This window comes from Phalangium opilio, unplaced genomic scaffold (genome assembly GCF_054372755.1).
Source record: "Phalangium opilio isolate 3A_F unplaced genomic scaffold, DU_Popi_V2 ptg000217l_1, whole genome shotgun sequence".
NCBI lineage: Eukaryota > Metazoa > Arthropoda > Arachnida > Opiliones > Phalangiidae > Phalangium > Phalangium opilio.
The window spans coordinates 13,198,413-13,221,377 of NW_028324218.1; the positions used below are offsets into that span (position 1 = coordinate 13,198,413).

The 22,965-nt window shown below is 38.4% G+C and overlaps 5 protein-coding genes across 12 annotated transcripts; 4 read left to right on the forward strand and 1 right to left on the reverse strand.

The window, feature by feature from the left end:
- Positions 1–220: 220 nt before the first annotated feature.
- On the forward strand, positions 221–1,059 carry LOC149616680 (uncharacterized). Its single transcript, XM_089857156.1, has 2 exons — positions 221–250; positions 376–1,059. The coding sequence occupies exon 2, from the start codon at positions 499–501 to the stop codon at positions 1,048–1,050; it is 552 nt and encodes a 183-aa protein (XP_089713282.1). The 5' UTR covers positions 221–250; positions 376–498; the 3' UTR covers positions 1,051–1,059.
- A 7,622-nt stretch (positions 1,060–8,681) lies between these two features.
- LOC149616681 (uncharacterized) lies at positions 8,682–11,127 on the reverse strand. Of its 7 annotated transcripts, none has more exons than XM_089856467.1 (2): positions 11,075–11,127; positions 8,682–10,409 (listed from the first exon to the last, which is right to left on the reverse strand). In XM_089856467.1, the coding sequence occupies exon 2, from the start codon at positions 10,363–10,365 to the stop codon at positions 9,205–9,207; it is 1,161 nt and encodes a 386-aa protein (XP_089712593.1). In that variant the 5' UTR covers positions 10,366–10,409; positions 11,075–11,127; the 3' UTR covers positions 8,682–9,204. The 7 variants fall into 7 exon arrangements, with proteins under 7 accessions (XP_089712593.1, XP_089712592.1, XP_089712591.1 ...); XM_089856466.1 differs by having other exon boundaries at positions 10,926–11,108; XM_089856465.1 differs by having other exon boundaries at positions 8,682–10,563; positions 10,926–11,108.
- A 1,295-nt stretch (positions 11,128–12,422) lies between these two features.
- LOC149616682 (uncharacterized) lies at positions 12,423–14,012 on the forward strand. Of its 2 annotated transcripts, XR_016375941.1 has the most exons (3): positions 12,423–12,735; positions 12,825–13,566; positions 13,772–14,012. XR_016375941.1 is itself a non-coding variant. In XM_089856795.1 (2 exons), exons 1-2 carry the CDS (start codon positions 12,423–12,425, stop codon positions 13,175–13,177), a joined length of 666 nt encoding a protein of 221 aa, XP_089712921.1. In that variant the 3' UTR covers positions 13,178–14,012. The 2 variants fall into 2 exon arrangements, 1 of the variants encoding a protein (XP_089712921.1); XM_089856795.1 differs by having other exon boundaries at positions 12,825–14,012.
- Positions 14,013–14,151: 139 nt separating this feature from the next.
- Positions 14,152–15,485, forward strand: LOC149616683 (uncharacterized). The gene has a single exon (XM_089856796.1). The coding sequence runs from the start codon at positions 14,512–14,514 to the stop codon at positions 15,163–15,165; it is 654 nt and encodes a 217-aa protein (XP_089712922.1). The 5' UTR covers positions 14,152–14,511; the 3' UTR covers positions 15,166–15,485.
- On the forward strand, positions 15,205–16,990 carry LOC149616684 (uncharacterized). Its single transcript, XM_089856797.1, has 4 exons — positions 15,205–16,072; positions 16,235–16,379; positions 16,436–16,660; positions 16,724–16,990. The coding sequence occupies exons 1-4, from the start codon at positions 15,915–15,917 to the stop codon at positions 16,760–16,762; spliced, it is 567 nt and encodes a 188-aa protein (XP_089712923.1). The 5' UTR covers positions 15,205–15,914; the 3' UTR covers positions 16,763–16,990.
- Positions 16,991–22,965: the final 5,975 nt, after the last annotated feature.

A 22,965-nucleotide genomic window follows, 5' to 3' on the forward strand; every position in this document is an offset into this window, starting at 1 on the left:
ACTTATCTACAAACACTTATAACCTACGTCACCTATTTACAAACACTTATAACCTACGTCAACTATCTACAAACACTTATAACCTACATCGCGTATATACAAACACTTATAACCTACATCACATATTTACAGACACTTGTAATTAATTTTAAAGCGTTTCAAGTACATTGAGAGGTATAAAAAGATCCGATTTAGATTTAGCAAACCACAAGTTCTCGACCCATCATCACTTGAAGATTACCGCAAGAATGTAAGTAGATATAGTGTCTCTTTTCCCTATTCGACAGAATGTCTACCGTAGTTTTGTTCCCCCCCCCCCCAATGTAAGTAAAGAATATCTTGATTCATATTTGTTTAATCTAAGTTTTCTTTTAGGAATGACCTGAAAGTGTTTCCCATATCTGGGACTAAAGGTGTTGCTGTGCAGGATTGTAAAATTCGTCTTGGGACTATAGATGGTAGAAGTGGTATAAATCTAACCCAAGAAGAATTTCAACAATGAGGGAAGATATTACAACGTTCTTTGATACCGATTCCTCTGAATGTTCCCCGCGGTATTTTGATGAATTGGAGACAAGACGAATTGAACTTTCATATTATCGAAACTGGAAAGTGTTAGACATACGACAGATGTATCGCGGACATGGGGTGTTTTACGGAACGTTATACCCCGGTAAAGAAGGAATTAGTATAGCCAATTCCTCATGGAAAAAACTTATTGAAATCTATGACGATGTTATGGTATGTCACAATGAAGTAAAACGTGTTTACACACTTATTAGAGAGGAGGTGAAAAATCAACTTTCTAATTTTATTAAAAATAAATGTCACGGATGCGAAATAGATCACCCATCCCAGATTCAACACGATTGTATAATGATGGATTGGGAAGAAAGAATTGAATCACATTTTTTAGATGCTGTTGATAAGTTAAATTATTCGGGTATTTACTCAAAGTATTCCGAAAAATCTTTCCTAGAATCGAATTTCTGTGAACTCATGATAAGTAACATTGTTTGTACAGCGAAGAAAATGCTATTAGAAAAATAAATATAACTTGACACGTTTCAAATGTTTCATTCTTGAAATGAAATCTACGCAACAAAACACAACTAAATTACAACAAAATACAATTAAATTACTACAAAATACACTAAAACTACAATAAAGCGCACTAAAAAACACTAAAACTGTAATAAAACACACTAACACTACAATAAAACATACTTAAAATACACTGAAACTATAATAAAACACACATAAACACACTAAAGTTCATTAGAACTACAATAAAACATGTAGAATACACTTAAATTACAATAAAACACACTTAAATCGCAATAGAAAACTTAAATTACAACAAAACACACTATAATACACTAAAAACTAATTACAATAAAACACACTATAATACACTAAAAACTAATTACAATAAAACACACTTAAATTAACGAAACAACTTAAGACGAATTGAAAAATTTGCTGCTATGGGATGGGATATAATAAAACACACATAAACACACTAAAGTTCATTAGAACTACAATAAAACATGTAGAATACACTTAAATTACAATAAAACACACTTAAATCACAATAGAAAACCTTAAGTTCACTATTATTTAGGGACTTGAAAAGTCGACTATACTCTCGAAATACCTCGGGGTTGACGTGGAAAACGCCGAGTCTTTGCTTTATCCCAAATTAAAGAATTGCACAAAAAGCCCCAATTTAAATTGTAAATACCACGGAGATCACGTCCATTGTTGTTTATTTAAAGCATATAAGTTACACCAGAAGTCCATTAAATTAGCCTAGGAAGTGAACAAATACAATGGCTGGTATAGCGTACGTCTCTGCTGGGATAAAAACTTCTTCTAACTCCATGGATAGGGGGTTAAATTTTTCCCCCTTTCCAAACACAGTTAGAAATCTCGAGCTCCTCTCTAGGAAGTCTTTCTTGAGGTGAGCGGGGCGTGACTTCTTCAGCCCATGAACGCAGGCTCTCTAAAGGGTAGATTGCTTGCCTTTTAAAAAATTAAAAAAGGAACGGCCACAGTTGTTAAAGGGAGGGTGAAGTAGAATATCAAGTGGTTTTTATATCGATTCTTCTACTAATTATAAAAACGCAGGGGGTTACGCGATTGGTCGGACGTCCTTATTTAAAATTCTCCTTTAAATCTGAACCTAATTTGAATTTTAAAATCATTCGGAAGTATTTCCTGAATGTTTGATTATGCAGACTGGTCTTGTAATTAGTAGGAGAATCGATAAAAAATCACTTGATTTTCTACTTCACCATCCCTTTAAATATATTTTATTCAATAGGTTTATGAAGTAGGGCTGTGCGAATAGTACTTTTTAAGGTATTCGTCGAATACCAAATAGCACTGTTTTTGGGAGCCATCTCTCGGGTCGGAATAGGAAAATGACCAAATAATTTGACCAAATAGTGTGAAGTTCAAAAATTCGACCAAATTTAAATTTCTATAAAACTATTCTAAGAAATTTCAAATTTATAAATAATATGACACGGAAAGGTACTTTTGAACAGCTGAAAACTTATTTTTGAACGAATCAAAGGTTTTATTTTAATCAAAATTAGATTAGTTGTCAATATATCCCTACTCGCTTTGCAATGTATGACCTCTTCCATGATACTATATTTTTTAATAGGTATACTATAGTGACATATTATTAGGAAGTTCAATATAGTTAGCGATAATGATTTATCCTTGTCTATGAACTTCTAAAGACTGAGTGGCTGATTCCAGCTATAGCCTCCTAGATCACGCGACTCGGTGAACGCGGGTAATACTTAACAGTAGCCACGTCAGAATTTTAAGGCTGTGTCTGCCGAGTCGCGTCATCTATGAGGCCACGGTCCAGCGGACTCTATCACAGCGCCCATAGGGATAGGAGCATAACATTTATGTTTGTATCTCTATGACAGCGCCCTCAAATTCACAAAATCAACAGAAAAATTCAAAAACTGGTTGCGAATACCAAATAATTTGGTCAATAGACTGTTAAAAACATTCACTTTCAAATTGTTTTATCCGCTATAGAATAGTCGGTTTTTCGAAGCTCATTATTTGCTATTCTAAAATTTTGAAAATCATTATTCGATTCGTCGGTGCGAATAGTAAACGCCAATTTTGACCAAATTATTTGGTCCGACCAAATAGTAACGAATAGTCTGCACGGCCCTATTATGAAGAGTCATAAAAAAACTGAATGACCTTGACTGTTCCAAAATTCACACCCCCATCCCTTCTCCTATGCTAAAGAAAGCTCGGTTTTACAGTGGAAGGGGACGTTTTCGGCCAATAGATTTTTCTCTCTCTATAGGGCACCTAAACCGGAGATCTGAGAAACATTACCGCGAGGTGGCGAATGTGTCGCCCTTCTTCAGTATTGCTACACAAGAGAGGGGAGTCCCAAACCCCGCTTTTGGTTACTTCCTAGGCTAATTTAATGGACTTCTGTTAACACTTATTTGAGCAATTGGTGTTAAAGATAACAAGTTGGGAAAACCAAAATATTACCTCTCCGATTCAAGATGTCTACTACTACAAACTTATTTACCTAGATATGGAATTATTTCTCTTTTTTTGAAGTAAAAATTTACGAAATATTGAAAAAGTATTCCAAGCATAGCGAATATACAGAAAAGCAGACGACATTTTACATCCAATAAGGATAAATCTTGCACACATGGAAATCAGTCAATGGGGAAAAGAACAGAAAATGAAGTCTACGCTTCAGCTGTTTACCGTATATTCTGATAGCTACATTCACAACTGGTTTGCAGTGTAAACACTATTGTCTCGTCTCACCTCAAAATTATTGTTGGTTTGCCAACATGAATGTTAACATTAAATAACACCAGAGCTAAATTGTAGCTAGACGCACTAATACTCAATGCGCGTCTGTAGCTACTACCTATTTACCATTAGCCCTTTTACTAGTCTAATTGCCACCATGATCTTTTCTTCTATCATAAAATCTTAACCTGATTATTTAAGGGTGTAATTAACTTTCGGCTCACTCTGAACCGTTAATGTCTCTTCATTTCAGACACGATAATCAAAGCCCAAAGTTTACTTCACCTCAAGTCTCAATTATTTACTCTTTGTTTCACTAAGCCTATTGCGGATAATACTGGACATACCCGCCGGAGTTTAGGTCTTAGTTTTCTTCATGAAATCACTAAATCAAGGATTATTCTATATACAAATGTAGTATAGCTTAAGTAATATATAAACAGCCATTTCAAATAACAATATTAAAAAAAATCTTTGGAATATCAAAATGAAACAGAGCTTTAAAGCTACAAATGTACTAAATACTTCATAATTACGAAAAATACTTCCACATATTCACTTTATATTATAGAAAAAGGGAATATTAAGGCTCTGTATGATTTCTTAACATATCAACACAAGGCTAACTGCTAACGCGACGCACTAGTGTAACAATGGACGGACACACACAGACAAAAACATAGACTGCTTTTTAACTCTTTCCGTATTAATTTTGAGTTGAGAAACAAGATTATCTTAAATATTAAAATAAATATAATTAATATTAAATATTTTCTTCGTTAGTTGTTCGCCTTATTGAGCGTTACATCGTTTTGATAAAGAACAATTAAACATTCTTCAGAGACTTGACTAATATTGGCGTTTGAAATGAAGCATACGCCGGTTGCTTTGCCTTACTCAAATAGGTAGTATATAAGGGTGTCGAACTACAGTTAAAAGCAAGAACAACCGCAATTGCGAAAACCTTTGGTGGACAACCCACCATAGGGAGGCTAGACGTTTCTCGTAACCCTAGCTGATCGCCGCGAATGTCTTAAACTAAGCGATGACGATGGAGTTAGAAGCCAATGAGACAGATTGGTGTCTATGTGGAATAGACGGAAGACCAGTAGATGGTGGTGTTTAGAAGCCAGTATGTACAGACTGGTGTCCAAGTGGGATGGACAAAGACAAGAAGATGGTGGTGATTAGAAGCCAGTATGTACAGACTGGTGTCCGTGTGGGATGGACGAAGACCAGAAGGTGGTGGTGATTAGAAGCCAGTATGCACAGACTGGTGTCCGTGTGTGATGGACGAAGACCAGAAGATGGTGGTGATTAGATACCAGTATGTACAGATGGGTGTCCATGTGGAATGGACGAAGACCGAGAGATGGGGGTGATTAGAAGCCAGTAAGTACAGGCTGGTATCCGTGTGGGATGGACAAAGACCAGAAGATGGTGGTGTGAGAACTCAAGTAGAGGAGCCATTTCCGTGACTGTGAAATGGTGAACACGTTTGCTCCGATTTGGAAACTGCGAACGCGGTCACGTGGGTGTAACAACAGACACACACACACGATCGTTACAGAACCTCTCCGTGACATACGTCACTCGGAGAGGTAAAAACTCAAGGCCGAGTTTTTTATATTTTTTTATATTTTTACCTTGTAATCACGGATGATTACAAGGGTAAAGATAACAGTGTGGGCAAAAACCCTTTGTAAAGCTTCTATATTCAGTATTTTGATTTTAACACCAGCAATTGCTTATCAATAAATAGCTATGGTTACATATTTAGGTAAATTAGTGGTTAGTGATAGTCCTCTCGACAAGGTTATGTTTTTATATGGTTTTATTAGTGGTTAACTGCTCGTGTTTTATTATTATAATTATTTTTTTTAAATTAATTTAAAGTAACGTCGTATTATTATGGGAAATCTAAAATTCAGTGTTAATCGATTTTAAATTAAAATATATTTGGACAGATTATCTTTCATAAATTACTGATAATGTAGGAAATAACACAGGGTAGTCTAAAATGGGTGCTAAGTACAGTACAGTGGGTTCTATGGAAAATATAGAGTCGAAATTGTTCTATGACATTTTCCCTAAGGGAAACCGTTTTCAAGTTGTGATTGGAGTGTTTAACTGTTCAGTCGAACATATTCGTTGTAATGCAGGGTCAGCTACATTATTATTATAAACGCCATATTTTTCATTATTCAAAAAGTACCTGTAGTTAATTCTATACCAAGCCTTGCTTTCCTATCGGGGGATATTTTGTAAAATGGGGGTAAATGTCAATCGGGGGCTTCTTACACACAATAGAGGACTGGTTTTTCGAGCAAAACATCTTTCAAAGAGAATTTTAGTATAACGTTCGGCACCTTACTGGAAAGATCACAATTTTTGTTTTTTTGACTTTAAATAAAGTTAGTTTGTTACTTTGGTCATTGCTTTCTACATATATGTACTATTTGACTTCGAAGAAATTACGATGAGTCAGGAAAAATGTCGATATGGGTTATATTATATGAAAGTATTACTCGTGTACAATTGTTGTTTACTGCTTTGTGAAATTATAGTTCAATTTAGCTATAAATTTAGCCACAGTACAATGGAACGATAATATGTATACGAGGTTTTTTTCATAATAGAGAAATAGATTGAATTTATTTAATAAAGAAGGGGTCATCCGTTAATGTTCGTGAATTATAGTACAGTCATTTTAGCCCAAAAATAGAGGGAACCCGCAACAAATTGAAACAAAGCTGAAAATTTCAGATCTTATAGATTTTTGGGCGCTCTTTAACGTGGTGTGGTCTCCCACACTCTCCCATTGGAGGAATTTCCGCCATATTGGAAAATGGCGGACAAAATCCAGAAAACGTTTAATAACTCCGGTTCTACTTAACCGATTAACACGTAATTAGGCTTTAATTGTAGATCATCTTAAAACACATAGTTCACTTCTTAAGATATTTTGTCCTACAACTAACCGGAAGTTCACAATCTGACTCTGAATATTAGCCTCATATAAAAATGGGAATTTAAAGCATTTTATGGTTTCCATGTTCAGAATACATTTCCAAAATCGAGAAAAAGTTTAATAACTCTGGTTCTACTAACCCGATTAACAAGTTATTAGGCTTCAATTGTAGATTACTTTCCAACACATAATTCATCCTAAAGATATGTTGGTTTACAACTAACCGGAAGTTCACAATCCAGCCCGGAAGGTAAGGCAAATCTAATTTTTGAGTATTTCGAAACGGTTAATAGCAAAATAAATGCAAAGAGTGTTTTAAACCTAAAATATATTATTCCCATTATATTTTTACCTCTTTAAGTGACGATGACGTCACGGAGAGGTATTATACTGGACTTGTGTGCGGGGGGGGGTGTCTGTCTGTCTGTGTGTCGGTCACCGCGTCCGCAGTTGGCAAATCGGAGCAAACGTGTTCACAGTAATTTTTGGCTTCTACTCCCAACGTTAGGATCAAGAAGTGCGTGGCGATCGGCTAGGGTTACGAGAAACGTCTAGCCTCCCAATTGTAGGGCTTCAACCAAAGGTTCATGCAATTGCGGATTTCTTATCATTTATTGTGAATCAATCGCCTTATATACCCAAAATTTCGAAAAATTGTTAAAGAGGCATACGCTAGAATTCAAACGTCAACAATAGCTATATGTTTAAAATTATTTTAGGAATTAAGTTTCTTAAAACGACTTCAGTAGAATTACGTTAAACTACTAACGTCTAAAATAATTAATATCAGTTACATTTTCTTAATTCTTTAAGAATAACATCTTAATTGCGTCTCGTATCGGAGAGGTTTATTTTGGTTTACCAATTGTATATTAGTATATTTATCAATATTGGTTAAGCTTAAGATTAATCATAGTCCTCTACTTGAGGTTGAGCCACAAAATCTCTATGTTCATTTGAACAAGATACTCCCTAGCATTGTCTACAAATTGAAGAACTGAATGGACCAGTTTTCACATTTTAAGTCACTGACTTCCTTGCATTTACGAGGGATCATCTGCAGAAGCTCAGCTGGAGCAGGTTGTGCAGTGGTAACGATTGGTTTCAGTTCAGATCCTACTTGTCTCCAACCCCATTCTCTAGCATTTAGGCTGCTTCCAAGCCACGTTTGAACTTTGGGATAAACTACTTGAATGCTGCTTTGCGGCCGCACTTGTTGGTGGAAGAGAAGCTAATTCAAAAGCTCAATTCCATAATCTTCATTTAAAGTATACACTTGGTTATGTCAACTTTGTTTCACACGCTTTAACTCAACTTTAGCCGTATTGACAAGTTTGGGCGAACAATGGTATATATTAAAACATTAAGTTTTATGATGGTACAAAGGCTGTTTTACCCTTTCCCGTACTATACATTATAGCTCTTGTCAGAAAAGAAACAAAATTTGTCAGTAATAGGAACTATATGTTTAATTTTGGAAACGTATTCTGAAAATAGAAACCATAAATGCTTTAAATCCCCATTTTTTATATGAGGCTAATCTTCAGGGTCAGATTGTGAACTTCCGGTTAGTTGTAGGACAAACTATCTTAAGAGGTGAATTATGTGTATGAAGGTGATCTACAATTGAAGCCTAATTACGTGTTAATCGGTTAAGTAGAACCGGAGTTATTAAACGTTTTCTCGATTTTGTCCGCCATTTTCCAATATGGCGGAAATTCCTCCAATGGGAGAGTGTGGGAGACCACACCACGTTAAAGAGCGCCCAAAAATCTATAAGATCTGAAATTTTCAGCTTTGTTTCAATTTGTTGCGGGTTAAAACCTATATTGTTTTTTTGAGTTTTCGAAATCATGCTAAAATAATTAAATCTTAAAGTAAGCAATTCATCAATTCGAGTAACTTTATTTGAAAACAAAGTAAGAAACGCGCGCGTATTGTTACAATAAAACGATAGCATGAAATTGTAATGATTACTTAAATGGAAAACAGACATAAGACTTCTTAGCCACACTACGATACATCAAAATGGATTAAATGACGGGATTCAAATTAACTTTAACCACCTCGTAAAGATAAGGTGCTTCTTTCATTCTGATGTAATAGCATCCATGATAATTCCCCGAATCTTCCAATTTGGTCAAAATAATGGAACACTGTTTATTGGTAAACTGAGTTTCATGATCAACAACGTCATTGTTATGAAAACCAAACTCCTTCTTCAGGTGATCAATTGGTTCTTCCCATTTTACACTTAATTCCCGCCTCATTGCTTCAGAATATGGGCCATAAATCGCTTCGTTAGCGGAAAGAGGCATTGCAGATTCTTTTTCCAATTTGACACAATTGAAGTGTAGCTCTGAACTAAAATTATCATTCGACACGGGTTCAGCTTCTTTCTTCATTTCCTAAGAGGTTATGGTTGAACATATGGTATTAAATTTACGCTCAGAAAGTCCTTGGTTGAAGTTGGAACCGATACGTTCTGAACGAGTACAATTCGACTCTGTTGCGTTTCTGGGTTCATCAGGATCTGATTCAGAATGAATTTCGACAAAGTCTCCAACAGCAGTTGATCTACCTTCAGACCGAACATCTTTAGAATCTGGAAAATTCGATTCAATGTTTCCCTGATTTGGCTTTTCAGAATTGTCTTTGGTATAAATACGTTCACGCTTGATGCTTCGACAAATATTTTCGTGGGAAATTAAAGACTCGCGACTTTTGAAAACTATCATACAAAATCGGCATTTCCGAATAAACTTTGAAGGACCATATTTGTTTTCCCCTTTGGACGCGACAGTTTTCTTAATTTCTCGCTCAACTCCAGATTTTGATGGATGACGACTAACAATGTGAGCTCTTAAACTCTGCTTTGACTTGGCTGCGAAATCACAAAAAGAACACTTGAAAGGACGCTCGTCACTGTGAGTCGCGACATGTGTCTTTAAACTCCCACGTATCCGGGTACGGTAATCGCAAATATCGCATTTGAATGGACGTTCATGACTGTGAGACGCAACGTGCTGCTTTAAATTCCCGCGAATTCGGGCGCGGTAATCGCAAATATCGCATTTGAACGGACGCTCATCACTGTGAGACAAGATGTGGTTCTTCAAAGTCCAGCCAGTTCGGGCGCGGTAATGACAAATATCGCATTTGAAAGGACGTTCATGACTGTGAGTTGAGACGTGTGTGTTTAAATTCGACCGAAAATGAGTACGATAATCACAAATATCGCATTTGAATAGACGCTCATGGCTGTGAGTTGAGACGTGTGTCTTTAAATTCGACCGAAACCGGGTACGATAATCGCAAATATCGCATTTGAACGGACGTTCATCACTGTGAGTCGTTAAATGTCTCTTTAATTTATCACGTGTTCGGGCGCGGTAATCGCAAATATCGCATTTGAAAGGACGCTCATCATTGTGAGTCAAGACGTGTTTCTTTAAATTCGACCGAAAATTTGTACGATAATCACAAGTATCGCATTTGAATGGACGCTCATCATTAAGTCGCGACATGTTTCTATAAATTCCTTCCGCACTTGGGCATAATGTTTTCATTCATATGTAATCGATAGTGGATACTGAGCGTTGAAAGGAGATGGCTATTCATGCAAAAATGAGAATAGCATACAACAGTTGTCTTTCCAGTTCACCCAAGGATTTGCAAACAGAGGGGTCCAACTAATTCAGTTTTTTTTTTTGTTCCTGAGCCAGTGTAAGCTAAAGCCAGTGTGCCGCACAGCTTGGCTTAGGAAACTGGTCATGCATAGGGTTATTATAATAATCAATTAAGTGAGTTAAATAATTAAATGTACAAATTAAATATTGAGATGGCAACGTAATAACAATTTAAATTGTCCAACAATGAGGGCTTACGTGACAGACACAGGAAGGGCATTCCAAGAAACTATAGTGCGATATTAACCTCAGAATAGGGACTTGGCAGTACTACGTCATGCAACGTCAGGCTACCTTCCACTAGTGCTAAAAAACATACCAGGAGGAGGGGCTTGTGTAGCTTTCATTCTGTTAAAAAAACATACCATAATGGCGCTGGGGGCGGAGTTAAGCATGAATTGCCAAGTCCCTATTGTAGTGATGAAGAATTATCTCCTTACGCTGTCACTCTGTTTGAAATGGCCGATATGATAATGACCAGGGGATTCCAGACCTCACCCAATATGTAAGTAGCCGATCAAAGAGGCAGGTCAAATATTAAACTGTCCATTAGTCATGGAGACTTGGATTAATATTTTGACATTATTACCTTGAATTTGAAGCTCTAGGATACTTTCACTCGCTCGCGCGCAAAAATCTCTTTCAGAAAACAGCTAAAAAATAAGCTAATATGTTTCTTAAAATTAGGGAACAGCTTTTTTACATGAAATTATCATTATTGATAGCCGGGAGTGTGGCGCACTCCTGTAAGCCAAGCGTCTGGGCGGCAAAGTTTGAGGGAATAAGACACATGTCGGCGATCCTACCCTATAGGCATGGACGAAGGATGCGCGTGAAAAACATTCGACGCTCAACAGGATGTGCAACTCCCTATACTAAAAAGTAGACTAGTCGATACTAGCGCCGCCTGGCTACCAGCGCTGGAAACCCTCGCGGGAAAAATAAAAAATACTGGACATAAGAAAAAATCCCTCCGTTTTGCTTCTAGCAGACGACGCTAAGGAAAAACATTTACGGTAGCGACTAGCGCGTGTTTTTTTCTTATGTCAAGTATTTTTTATTTTTCCCGCGAGGGTTTCCAGCGCTGGTAGCCAGGCGGCGCTAGTATCGACTAGTCTACTTTTTAGTATAGGGAGTTGCACATCCTGTAGAGCGTCGAATGTTTTTCACGCGCATCCTTCATCCATGATTGTACTGGCAAGAAGATTTCAAAACTGTTCCCATACTAACAAAGCGCCCCCTCTCCAAAATATTTGGAACCAATTTCAACGTGATGACCCGGAAGTTGTCGTCTGCCTAGGATTTAGGCGCGAATCGGGCCCTGGGTAGTAGGATAGTAAGAGATTTTGGAATTTATAATTATTAAATCATTTGCATCATAATATGGCCGGAACATTTGCGTATAATTTTAATGTGAAACTTCCTGTAAAGAAGAAAAACGTTAGGACGCAGTGTAATCTTATATTTGCAAGATGAGTATTCAAATATAAACAAGAAATCTATGAACAATATTAGCAATGTTAAAACCGCTGATGCTAAAACACAGCCCTATTTTCCGGATAAGATCAAAGAAATCCCATTAAAAGTTAGTACTGAAACAAATAGTAGTACTCCAAATGGAAGAACAGATGTGTGGTTTTACCACCTAGCCTCGTGAGTTTATCTTATCCCTCGATAAGATACCAGTCTAAACGCTGCACCGTTTACTACAAACGATCAACCACAGAGGAAGAAAGATCAAAATACTCCAGATTAAAACAATGTAAAGAGTGTGGTTTTACATCTTCGTACATCGCAAAAGAAAATTAGCAGAAACACCCAGAAAAATTAAACGACAAAGAATAACAAGCAATTACAGCATTGGTAAATTATCTCCAGATAGTAGGAAGTTAAGACTTGGACGCTTACAACAGGCCAGAAAAAAACTTGAGGGTAAAATGATGAAGCTTCAGACCAAACTTAAAAAATACGAAGTAACATTGAATCCTGGCCATTCTGTTCAGATGGAACAAATTACAAAAATAATAAATGGCAAACTTTCCAATGAACTTGAGGCAACTTTGAGTGATCCATTGTTGGCAGAGGGAACCCGAGAGTTACTTAGAGATTCCTGGGAGAAAGACTCCAAATGTAAACAAATTCTGGATGAAAAAGACTTTTTTCAAGATCAAATTAAATGTAGGAATGGGAAAAAGGCAAACAGATGGAGTGCAATAACATTAAGAATTGCTTTGGCTATTTACTGCAGAAGTAAGGCAGCATACAATGCTCTACACGGTTTTGATATCCTGCAATTACCCTGTGAACGTACTTTAAAAAAATCTTATCGCATGGGAAAGTTTCAGCCACAAATACCTCCTGTTTGGACTCTATCAAGGAAGGGTTTAAATATTTTGATGTTTGGTTTCGCCAACTGCTAGAAGAAGATCCAGAATATAATTTTACTGCCCCGAAACAAACACGATTTCTCAGCTGGCAAACCTGGGACCTAATGAGAATTATGGTGTTTGGATTTATCAACCTTTCAAAGGACTTTTTAACTAGGAATCCAGATTATTTTTTCTCCCCTTTACGTGTTAATGGCAGTGTTATCTTTGGCAAGTTTTGCGACATTCACAATTTCTCGCATACAGCCGCCTCCAAGCCGATAAATGGACTGAGGAAGTTCGTCTGTCATTCTTATTCCAGATAATGAAAATAGGTTATCTTCACAGAAAGCTAACTTCTTATCAGCTTTACTATTGGCAGTCAAATAATCATCTGGAGGAAGTTCAAATTCTAGTTCAGATTTCTCGAACTCTTCCACATCAGGGCCAGGGCAGACACGGTCAACATCATGATATTCATCTTTATTGTCCAATAAACTAGAACACTTACTGGGCAGTGGTTGTTCCGTTTCTTCAGGAATTGTTTTTGTTGATACTTCAACCTGAACTAAGGGCAATTCTTCATCAATAAAAGCATCCTCTTCCATTCCGTCATTGCAAAGCAATATGACAAAGTCATACACCATACGTCCAAGGAAATTGAATATCTTCTCTCCTTCTTTCCACATTAAATCAACACCAAGATCACAGTTTTGTAAATCGTTTTTAAAATCAGTCTTCAGAGTTTTCGCAAACATTAGATAGGCAAATTTAAATTGAAGAACAGTTGAACTGTTGATTATTGCTGGTTTCTTTCTTGTTTGTTCCTCGTTTTGCAAAAACTCTTTTGATCGGTATGTTTTGTTTATCGCACATGTCCACACTTTCTTTAATAACATTTTCAATCGATTTTATTATAGATAATTGAACAGATTGAGGTAGTTCTTTTGGTTGAATATTAGGATCATTTCTACACGACTGTTGTGTATTGACCGCAAGGCGGCGCCCCAAGAGGAACATCACGTGATAGAGTGATGTGGAGTGACAGAGCGAATGAAGAGACTATGCTACATAGACGTTTTTCTAAGTCGTGAAATAATCATTCTCAATACCTTTTGTTTGTAACTCAATCAGTATTAAAGTATGTTCGTTAATTAAGTACCTGTGACTTTTACTAAACACGAAACGTAACATTGGCGACGGAGTCTTTCTTTCCTTCGCGGGTCCGTTTTTTTCGTTTCACGCTACCGCTCGCGAGCCGAGGCTTAGGCCTTCCTACGCCGTTCTCGTTTTCCGGTAGGCCCCTCTTGTGGTTACTGTTCTGACGGTACGTGTTACTTCGAGTTGCGCAATACGATGGCAACTTTTGGCCATATAGAAGAATTTCGCCCCGATGCCTCCGTGTCTTGGCCTGAATACCAGGAACGTTTGGACTTATAGTTCTCCGCGAATTCCATTACTGATGCTGCAAAGAAACGGGACATATTTTTATCGGTTTGTGGGCCTGCCCTATATTCGATAATTCGCTCTCTCCATTCGCCGGCCCTTCCGAGTGCCGTGTCCTACACCGACTTAATCGCTACGGTCTCCGGTCATTTTGCTCCTGTCCCTAGCGAGATCCTTTCTCGTTTCAAGTTTCACAAACGGGATCAGCTCCCTCATGAGACTGTGGCCACATTTATCGCCGACCTTCGTCGTCTCTCGGAACACTGTAATTTCGGCACACTTGGACTCGATGCTCCGTGATCGCTTGGTTTGCGGCCTCCGCGATGACGCGATTCAACCACGCCTTTTGGCTGATGCTACGCTCACCTTAACCACTGGTACTGCTCAGGCTTTAGCGGGGGAAGCCGCTACGCACAATACCCTGGAAATTCGCGGACTTCAACATCAAGCAAGTAACACGAATTATTTCAAACCTAACGAGTCAAATTCTTCCCGAAAGAAACAAGCGCCCACTCGAAAGTTCACTTGTTATCGATGTGGCGATAATCACGAGGCTGACCATGGCAAATTCAAATCGGTAACTTGCGACTACTGTAGGAAAACGGGTCATATCGCTAAAGTATGCCACAGTAAAGCTCATGATATGAAGAAACCGAAGCCTAAATATAACCGCAAGTTGCATAACGTTGAAGCTACTCCAACTACCCCTGAAGTCACTGGTTCTACTTCCATTACTTCCCATGCACCTGAATATGATACACCTAGCTGTTTTCATAATATATACAGTCTATCATCTTATGAAGACCCGCCACCGTACGATCTCACTAGTGCTTCCAACAGCATCTCAGATACCAGTTATATTACCTGATCCGAGTGAAAACTTTTATTATATCAGATATCAGATTATCTGATTATAGCATAAAATATATTCAGATAGAAGTATCTGAACCATAAAGAACACCAGATAACTGTTTATCCGATAGTGATCTGAATTTCTTAAACTGATCGAAGGATATTTCAGATAACTGACAGATATCTGATAATGCCTTAACTTCTGTATAAGACATTGAAAACACGTATATCCTCAGCCATGTGCTTGTTCAGAATGTACGACATAATACCCCATGAGCCAAGATGGACAAAATCCCCCGGGCAATACCCCCATGAACCAAGATGGACAAAATCCCCCGGGCAATACCCCCATGAACCAAGATGGACAAAATCCCCCGGGGAAATACCCCCATGAACCAAGATGGACAAAATCCCCAAACAAGATCCCTATTTCATGTTGAGGACAAAATACCCCAAGCCATGACACATATCACCCAAGTGTATGTATCGAGTTTAAGCACTCCTCTACTTTACCAACAATAAGACAATCGTGGGGGGTTATTCCCTCAACATACGCATTAGACAAAATTACTACAATACGTTTATTAGTTATATAGTATTCTCCTATCGGATGTTTTAAAGCCAAATAATGGTCTATTTACCATTTTCACCTACGATATTTAGACCAACACGCGTAATTTCCGCGCTGAAAAACGTCGTCGGGATTATAATAAAAAATATAGGTCAAGCACTATATAAGCAAATAGCGCCTCGTGATTAGAATTAATGGACGAAGAAATGGCGAACAGTACGGTAATGGAATGCCAAGATCTAAGGTCAAGAAGCGTAATATGGAAACATTACGTTATGGTGAGCGAAGATAAGACTGCACTAGATGGTATAATAACATCAATGAAATATGCGAAATGTTTGCACTGTGATAGGTAAGCATTAAATGTTTTTAAACTTCAAATAATATAATTAGTTCTAGCATCTATCTATTCTTTAAAAAATTAATTTAGCTCGGTTATGTGGTAATTGGAATAGGACTAGGATGTTAATATAGTTTTGATAAGAAATAAACGATCTATCGTTAATTTGCTTAGAGGGAAGTACGTGTACGGTGGAAAATCTAATCAAAGTACCGGAAATATGAAGGCACACCTAATTAATAAACACCTTGATAAACTTCCGGGAGATTTCTTCTTAAACACCACGCGCAAGTCGGTACCCTTATATACACCCGTTGAGGTAAGAGTATTGTTACAAAATTGTAGTAGGCTTTTATATTTTGGATACGTCTGCAGGAGTTTTCGGTGGTCGGTGCGAGACAGGAACTTCTTAAATGGATGGTTTTAACCAACCAACCATTTACTATGGTTGAAGAACCGAGTTTTAATGCCTTCACTCGTAAACTAACCCATAATAGCCATTTGCTAAAGGATATCATACCAGCTTCCTCAACATCAGTTAAAAACGATGTAATGCTGTCCTATGTATCAGAAGCGGAGAATGTTCGAACCGTAGTGAAGGTAGTGCGTTGATATCACAATTTGTGACAATGATTATGCTAAGCAAATCTTTCTTTTACACAGAGCGTTCAAGGTCAAATATCGTTCACACACGATTGTTGAACATCGAACAATGGATGGCCTTTTATTGGCGTAACAGCTCACTGGATTGACGAAAATTGGGAACCCAGAGAAATTCTTTTGGGATTAATGCACTTTCCCGGGAAACACGATGGAAGAAACCTATCGGATGCGTTTCTTAAACTTCTTGACGATCGTGGAGTGTCAAAGGTAATGGTTCTGTTAATATTACTAAAAGTAATGTGATTATGTGAGATTGCATTTATTGTGTTGTAAGGTATTAGCGATAAGTATGGATAATGCGGCTAACAATGATACCTTCACCTCTGAGTTCGAGATGAGATCTAAAGACAGGTCGTTTAGGTTTACTGGCAAGAACCGCGTGCGTTGTTTCGCTCATATTCTAAACATAGCCGTGCAAGATATGCTGAAAGATCTCAAGGTTAATTCCAAGTATGACGATGAATCAGAGCAGATCCATGAGTATGACAACATCGAAAGTGATTGCAGCATAGGACAATGTGTAGCCAAGGTACCTCAGAGAGGTGAAAAGCATAAACTTATCTTAGTTATTTATAGTTATGTTACGGCAGATAAGAACTGTGGTATCGAAAATTCGCATGTCAACAGGAAGAAGGGAAAAACTGGCGGAGTTCAACAAGATACACAGTTTACCAGATCTTACTTACTTACTTTGGACGTTAAAACGCGGTGGAATTCCACATATCATATGCTCAACCGCGCTTATCAACTACGACAGGTAAATATTTTAGATTAGAAAAACTTTATAACTTGTCTATATGATACCGCTAGTATTGATTTCATTACATGTAGTTTACGCCAGAAATAGTTATGTGTCTCAACTAAACTATGGTTTTAAGTCTTTACAGGCCCTCATGAACTCGGAAAAGGAATTTCAGAACTTCGTACTTTTGGACTCTGACTGGAATCGTATAGAAGAACTGCTAAACATTTTGAAGGTACACGTATTATTAGGAATTTTTCCGTGAAGTGTCCCTATAAGTTATATTCAATTAGGATTTTCATACGGCCACCAATCACGTATCGGGTACGCGTTATCCCACACTTGCGCTAGTAATGCCCATCTATGGGTGCTTATTGAAAAAACTCAATGTCACCATTAGACAAAGTCAGGGTCTTATGAAGCAAATCTGCGCCGCGGCTCTAAATAAATTAGAAAAGTACCACACCCTCATGGAAACCGAGGTTTATTGGATTAGCATGGGTATGTAACATCCCTCTCTTTATGTTAATGAAAATCATAATAATGTCCATTTAGTACTGAATCCATCGCTTAAGCTAGATGTCTTTAAAGAACGATATAGCAAAGACGTTTGTAAACAAATAAAAACCACCGTTATCAACGTGTTTTCTTCGTTCTACGAAGAATCGGGACCTGATGACGGTAACGAGAGCAACGCAGCTAGAACGTCAGAAGATATTGTCGCAGATGAAGACCTCTTAGCCTTTTACCCGAAGCGCTCAAAGAAACAAGCTAAGGGATCCGAAATGAACAAGTATTTAAGCGCTGACCTGGCACCGCCTTTTACAAGCGTTTTGGAATGGTGGAAAGTAAAGACATTTTGCCCTACAGTATTTAGTTCATTATTCCGATTACGTTTTTTGCTTGTGTTTATTCTAGAAACACGAAGAGGACTACAAGAAGGTAGCCAGAATGGCTTGTGACTACTTGGCCATTCCCGGAACTTCAGTACCAGTTGAGCGTGCGTTTTCAACTGGTGCAGACATAGTTACACCTAAAAGAGGCTCGTTACATCCCGAGACTATAACAGCTCTAACATGTTTAAAAAACTGGTGGAAATAGAAATAATAAAATAAAATTTGTCATTATTCGTTTGTTCTATTTTTCTGGGCACATCTCAAGTCCGATAACTGAATCATATCGGTTTTTATCAGATTTTGTTTATTAGACTTGTTCAGATATTTAATTTATAAGCGTATATCTGATAAAAAGTCAGATCAGATAAACTGCTGTCGACTTGTTTCAGATTCACCCGATCTGTTACGAAAATGATCTTCAGATAACTGATTTATTTGATCTGAAATATCGGATCGGGTGGCCGTTGGAAGCACTAGATCTCACAGTCAAACTAAATGGCTTAGCTCATTGTATGGAAGTAGATAGTGGCTCAATGCACCCGATTATCAGCTCTGCCACTTATGTAAAGCTTTGGCCTGTCACACCACCTGCATTATTACCTGTAAACGATCAGCTGCTGCGTACTTGGACTCTTGAGAAGCTGGAAATTATAGGCTATACTGACGTTTCAGTATCCTATAAGTCGGTGGAAGCTAAGTTACCTCTGGTTGTCATACAAGGCAAAGGTAAATCTCTCATCGGCAGAAGTTGGTTCAAACGCCTTGGAATATCTGTTATCCAGGAACCACAACTTAACCGACTTGAGATGGTCTCTACCGAGTCAATCCTAAAAAAGTACGACCACTTATTCCAAAACAAGCTGGGTACCTTCAAGGGGCCACCTATTTCCATAAAAGTGGAGAAGAGGTGTCCGCCACGGTTTCTAAAGGCCCGCCCAGTGCCCTTCGCGTTGCGAGATCGAATTTCGGATAAACTGGATGAGATGACAAAAAAAGGGTATCCTAGCCCCGGTTTCATATTCCGACTGGGCTACACCAATAGTTCCTGTTGTGGTGGATACAATAAATAGACTTAGTTTAATTTAAAAGAGTTTTATTACATAATTAAAATCTAACCTCTCAGTGAGGTAGTCACAAACCAAGTGCCCGTTCCGTCCTTTCTTGCTTAGGAAGCCCCTAGCCACCTAGCGGTATAAGTTATAACTAATATCCAGTTACGCCATCTAGACAATCTCATATGATCTATTTCTATATATACAACATCTTTCTTTTCCTTAAGAATTTTAAGTTATACTAAGAGTTTTAAGTTATACAACATCCAACATCTTTCTTTTTCCCAAAAAGTGTTAAGTTATACAACATCTTATCTACAAGTTAATCCGATATCATTCCTAGTTGCTTGTATACATACAATACTAATAAATCATTGTTATTATCATTAAATGTACGCCGGAGATTAGTTAATCTTGGAAACGGATCGGTATTTTGGGTATGCGGCCGGACCGTGTAGGGGGGAACGGATGAGAATGAGATGGTGGTCCTGTCACTGTGATAGGATGTTCTGATGTTGTCCTTTGTGGTGTCATTTGTGCTGCTAAGTGTTGCGGTCGATGATGCATTTGCAAAGTAGACTGTTGAGATGGAGTCTTAGTCAGTTCAGGAGGTTGGTATAATGGTAAGGTACTCAGTGTTGTTTCACTAGGTTGAGTTTGTACTGGAGCTATTGTAGTTGGTGTTTGATTTAGAGTCGTCCCAGGGGGAGGTATCGAAGCTGTTGAGTAGGTTGTTGTTGTTGTTGTTGTTGTTGAAAGCGGTGGAGTAGCGTTTGAGTGGGTTATAGTCGTAGCAGGAATCGATGTCGAAGCTGGTGAGTTGATTGTGTTTATTGCAGGAAGCGATGGCGTTGTGGTGGGTAGTGATGCTATTGTTCGCATTAACGTTGCCGACAATGTGGACGAAGGAGTATGGCCTGATGAAGTTAGTGTAGTAAGAGGAGAAGATAAGGGTTCCGTTTTTAATTTTAATTGGGTTCTGGTACGACGAAAGATTTGGTGACGGTCTGTACGAATATTATAAGAATGTGGTTCAGACGCTCTAGAGATAATTGTTGCTGGCAACCAATTACGATGGCTGTCGTAATATCTCACTCTTGTTCCGGGTTGTAGAGGAGGGAGATTTCCCTTGAATCCCTTATTAGCGTGTTCGACCATGGCATCTTGTCTTTCTTGCAATATTTTGCGTTCTTTAGCTGTAGAATAGCGAGGTAGTAGTGATTTATAATTTGTTGTTACGCATGTACGTAGGCGCCTTCCCATGAGCATTTCAGCGGGAGATGGTAATGAGCCGCGAGGTGTAGAATTATGAGTCAGGATAACATATTGCAAGTCCTTGTTGGCCGGTTTTGTCTTGATTATTGAATTTTTTATGGTTTGAACCATTCTCTCAACAAACCCATTTGATTGAGGATAGTGTGGTGATGAAGTTATGTGAATGGTTCCCCACTGCTCCAAAAAGTGTTTAAATTGAGCCGAATTATAAGGTGGACCGTTATCGGACACAAGCCGTTGGGGTGCACCATGTCGTGCGAATACTTGATTTAGAAAGTTTATAACGTGGTTGGATGTGCTTTGAGTTAATTCCTTGACCTCCACAAATTTAGAATAATAATCGGCGAGTATGATATATGTACTGGAATTGACATGAAATAAATCTGTTGCAACCATTTCCCAGGGTAGTGACGGAATTGGGTACGGTGTCATAGGCATGGCGCGATTGGCTGCACCTTTAGTACCGCAAACATCGCAAGCTTGTATATATGTTGTTATATCAGTGTGCATTCCCGGCCAAAAATAATTCAATTTAGCAACCGCAACGCAAGCGTTAATTCCTTGGTGAGCGCCGTGGACTTCTCGAATAACTTCTGATCGTAGTTCTTGTGGCACCACCAAGGTGTGACCTTTGTAGATTAAATCCTGGTCAACTAGTAATTCTTTTTCTATTTGCGAATAACGAGATTGAGTCGGAGTTAAGGTGGTAGAAGCATATTCTACTGGTTTCCCTTCTTGTAATAAGACTGCACCCAGTCCCGTTAGGCTAGCGTCAACGGATAATGTTATTGGTTTAGATGAGTCAAAATAGGCAAGGACTGGAGCTGATGAAGCGAGTCGTTTAAGAGAGTCGAAATGTTGCTGATGTTCCTCTTCCCATTGATATATGACATCTTTCTTAAGCAAGAGGCGAAGGGGAACGGTATCATCATTGACTCCTGGTAGAAATCTTGTGATATAATTTATCATTCCCAGGAAGCTCTGAAGAGCTTTTTTATCCTTCGGAGGTGGTAGAGAACAAATAGCTTCCACTTTTGCGGGATCGACTTCAACACCATCAGAGGTAACAATATGGCCCAAGTAGGTTGCCCGATTGACTGCCAGTGACATTTTTCTCGTACCAAAACATAGGTTGTTTTCAAGGGCTCGTTGAAATACCTTAATTAACGATATTTTATGAGTAGGGAGATCTACGTCGGATATTAGAAAATCGTCAGTCGAAATTTGTACTTGTGGAAATTCTTCGATTGGAAATATAGTTCGTAAAGTTCGTTGACAAACCTCGGAGCCCGTGACCAATCCATTGGGGTAACGTAAATATCGGAAACGCCCATAAGGAGTAGCAAAAGTGCATAAATGAGAGCTGGCTTCCGATAGTTGAATATGCCAAAAGGCACTTTGAACGTCTAGTACGGTAAACACGGTCTTCCCGGATAATGAGGCGAAGATCTCCTGCGTCGTAGGTAAAGGGAACGGCTCTCGTTTAATTGAAGAATTTAATTTTCTTGGATCCATACATATACGCACAGCAATGGGTTCATGGGCTTGTCTCGGCTTTGGGGTCACCACCATGGGATGAACCCATTCAGAAGGTCCCGATACCGGAGTGATAATAGCTAGTTTCAACATTCGATCGAGCTCTTGACGCACAGGTTCGCGTAAGGCGTGAGGTATCTTGTGAGCGGCGCTAATCGATGGAGTCGGATAAGGTTTTAATTTAATGTCGTGTATTCCCGGTAGTTTGCCCACTTTGTCAAAAAGTGTATGATATTGCTGGGCTATTTCTTCTACGGTATGCTGGACCGCGGTATGTGGGGTTGGCGTAAGTGTTGAGACAGATTTCACTTGGGTTTGAGGTGGAGGGAACTGATGATGTTCAATTATGCCAAGTTGTTGAGCAGCTGCCGCACCAAGGATAGGAGTTCGATCTTGAGTAGTTACGTAGAATGTAAATTGACCGAGAGCTATAGACGAAGAACAACTGGCATCCATCATACCAAGAATGGGTACTTGATGTCCGGAATAGGCCGTTATTTTATAAATAGGCTGTCGCAAAAGTGGACGGGTAGCATGAGGTAATGAATCATAGATCTTCTGAGATATAATATTCACTTGCGAGCCCGTGTCAATTTTAAATACAAGCGGTAAATCACAGAGCAATAGTTGATCATGGATCATATCATCACTAGCGGGGAGTGTAGAATACGTATCGATACTATCCAATTCTTGATGTAGAGTTAGGCAATAACAAACTTGACGGAAATCGTCGGCAAAATC

Coding starts and splice junctions, on each gene's coding strand:
- LOC149616681 (XM_089856467.1), bottom strand. CDS start 10,365: ATGAAAACATTATGCCCAAGTGCGGAAGGAATTTATAGAAACATGTCG.
- LOC149616683 (XM_089856796.1), top strand. CDS start 14,512: ATGAGACTGTGGCCACATTTATCGCCGACCTTCGTCGTCTCTCGGAAC.
- LOC149616684 (XM_089856797.1), top strand. CDS start 15,915: ATGGACGAAGAAATGGCGAACAGTACGGTAATGGAATGCCAAGATCTA. Junction 16,380..16,435: donor CCTTATATACACCCGTTGAG/GTAAGAGTATTG, acceptor ATACGTCTGCAG/GAGTTTTCGGTGGTCGGTGC. Junction 16,661..16,723: donor ATGTTCGAACCGTAGTGAAG/GTAGTGCGTTGA, acceptor TCTTTTACACAG/AGCGTTCAAGGTCAAATATC.
- LOC149616680 (XM_089857156.1), top strand. CDS start 499: ATGAGGGAAGATATTACAACGTTCTTTGATACCGATTCCTCTGAATGT.
- LOC149616682 (XM_089856795.1), top strand. CDS start 12,423: ATGATGAAGCTTCAGACCAAACTTAAAAAATACGAAGTAACATTGAAT. Junction 12,736..12,824: donor TTTGGCTATTTACTGCAGAA/GTAAGGCAGCAT, acceptor CGCATGGGAAAG/TTTCAGCCACAAATACCTCC.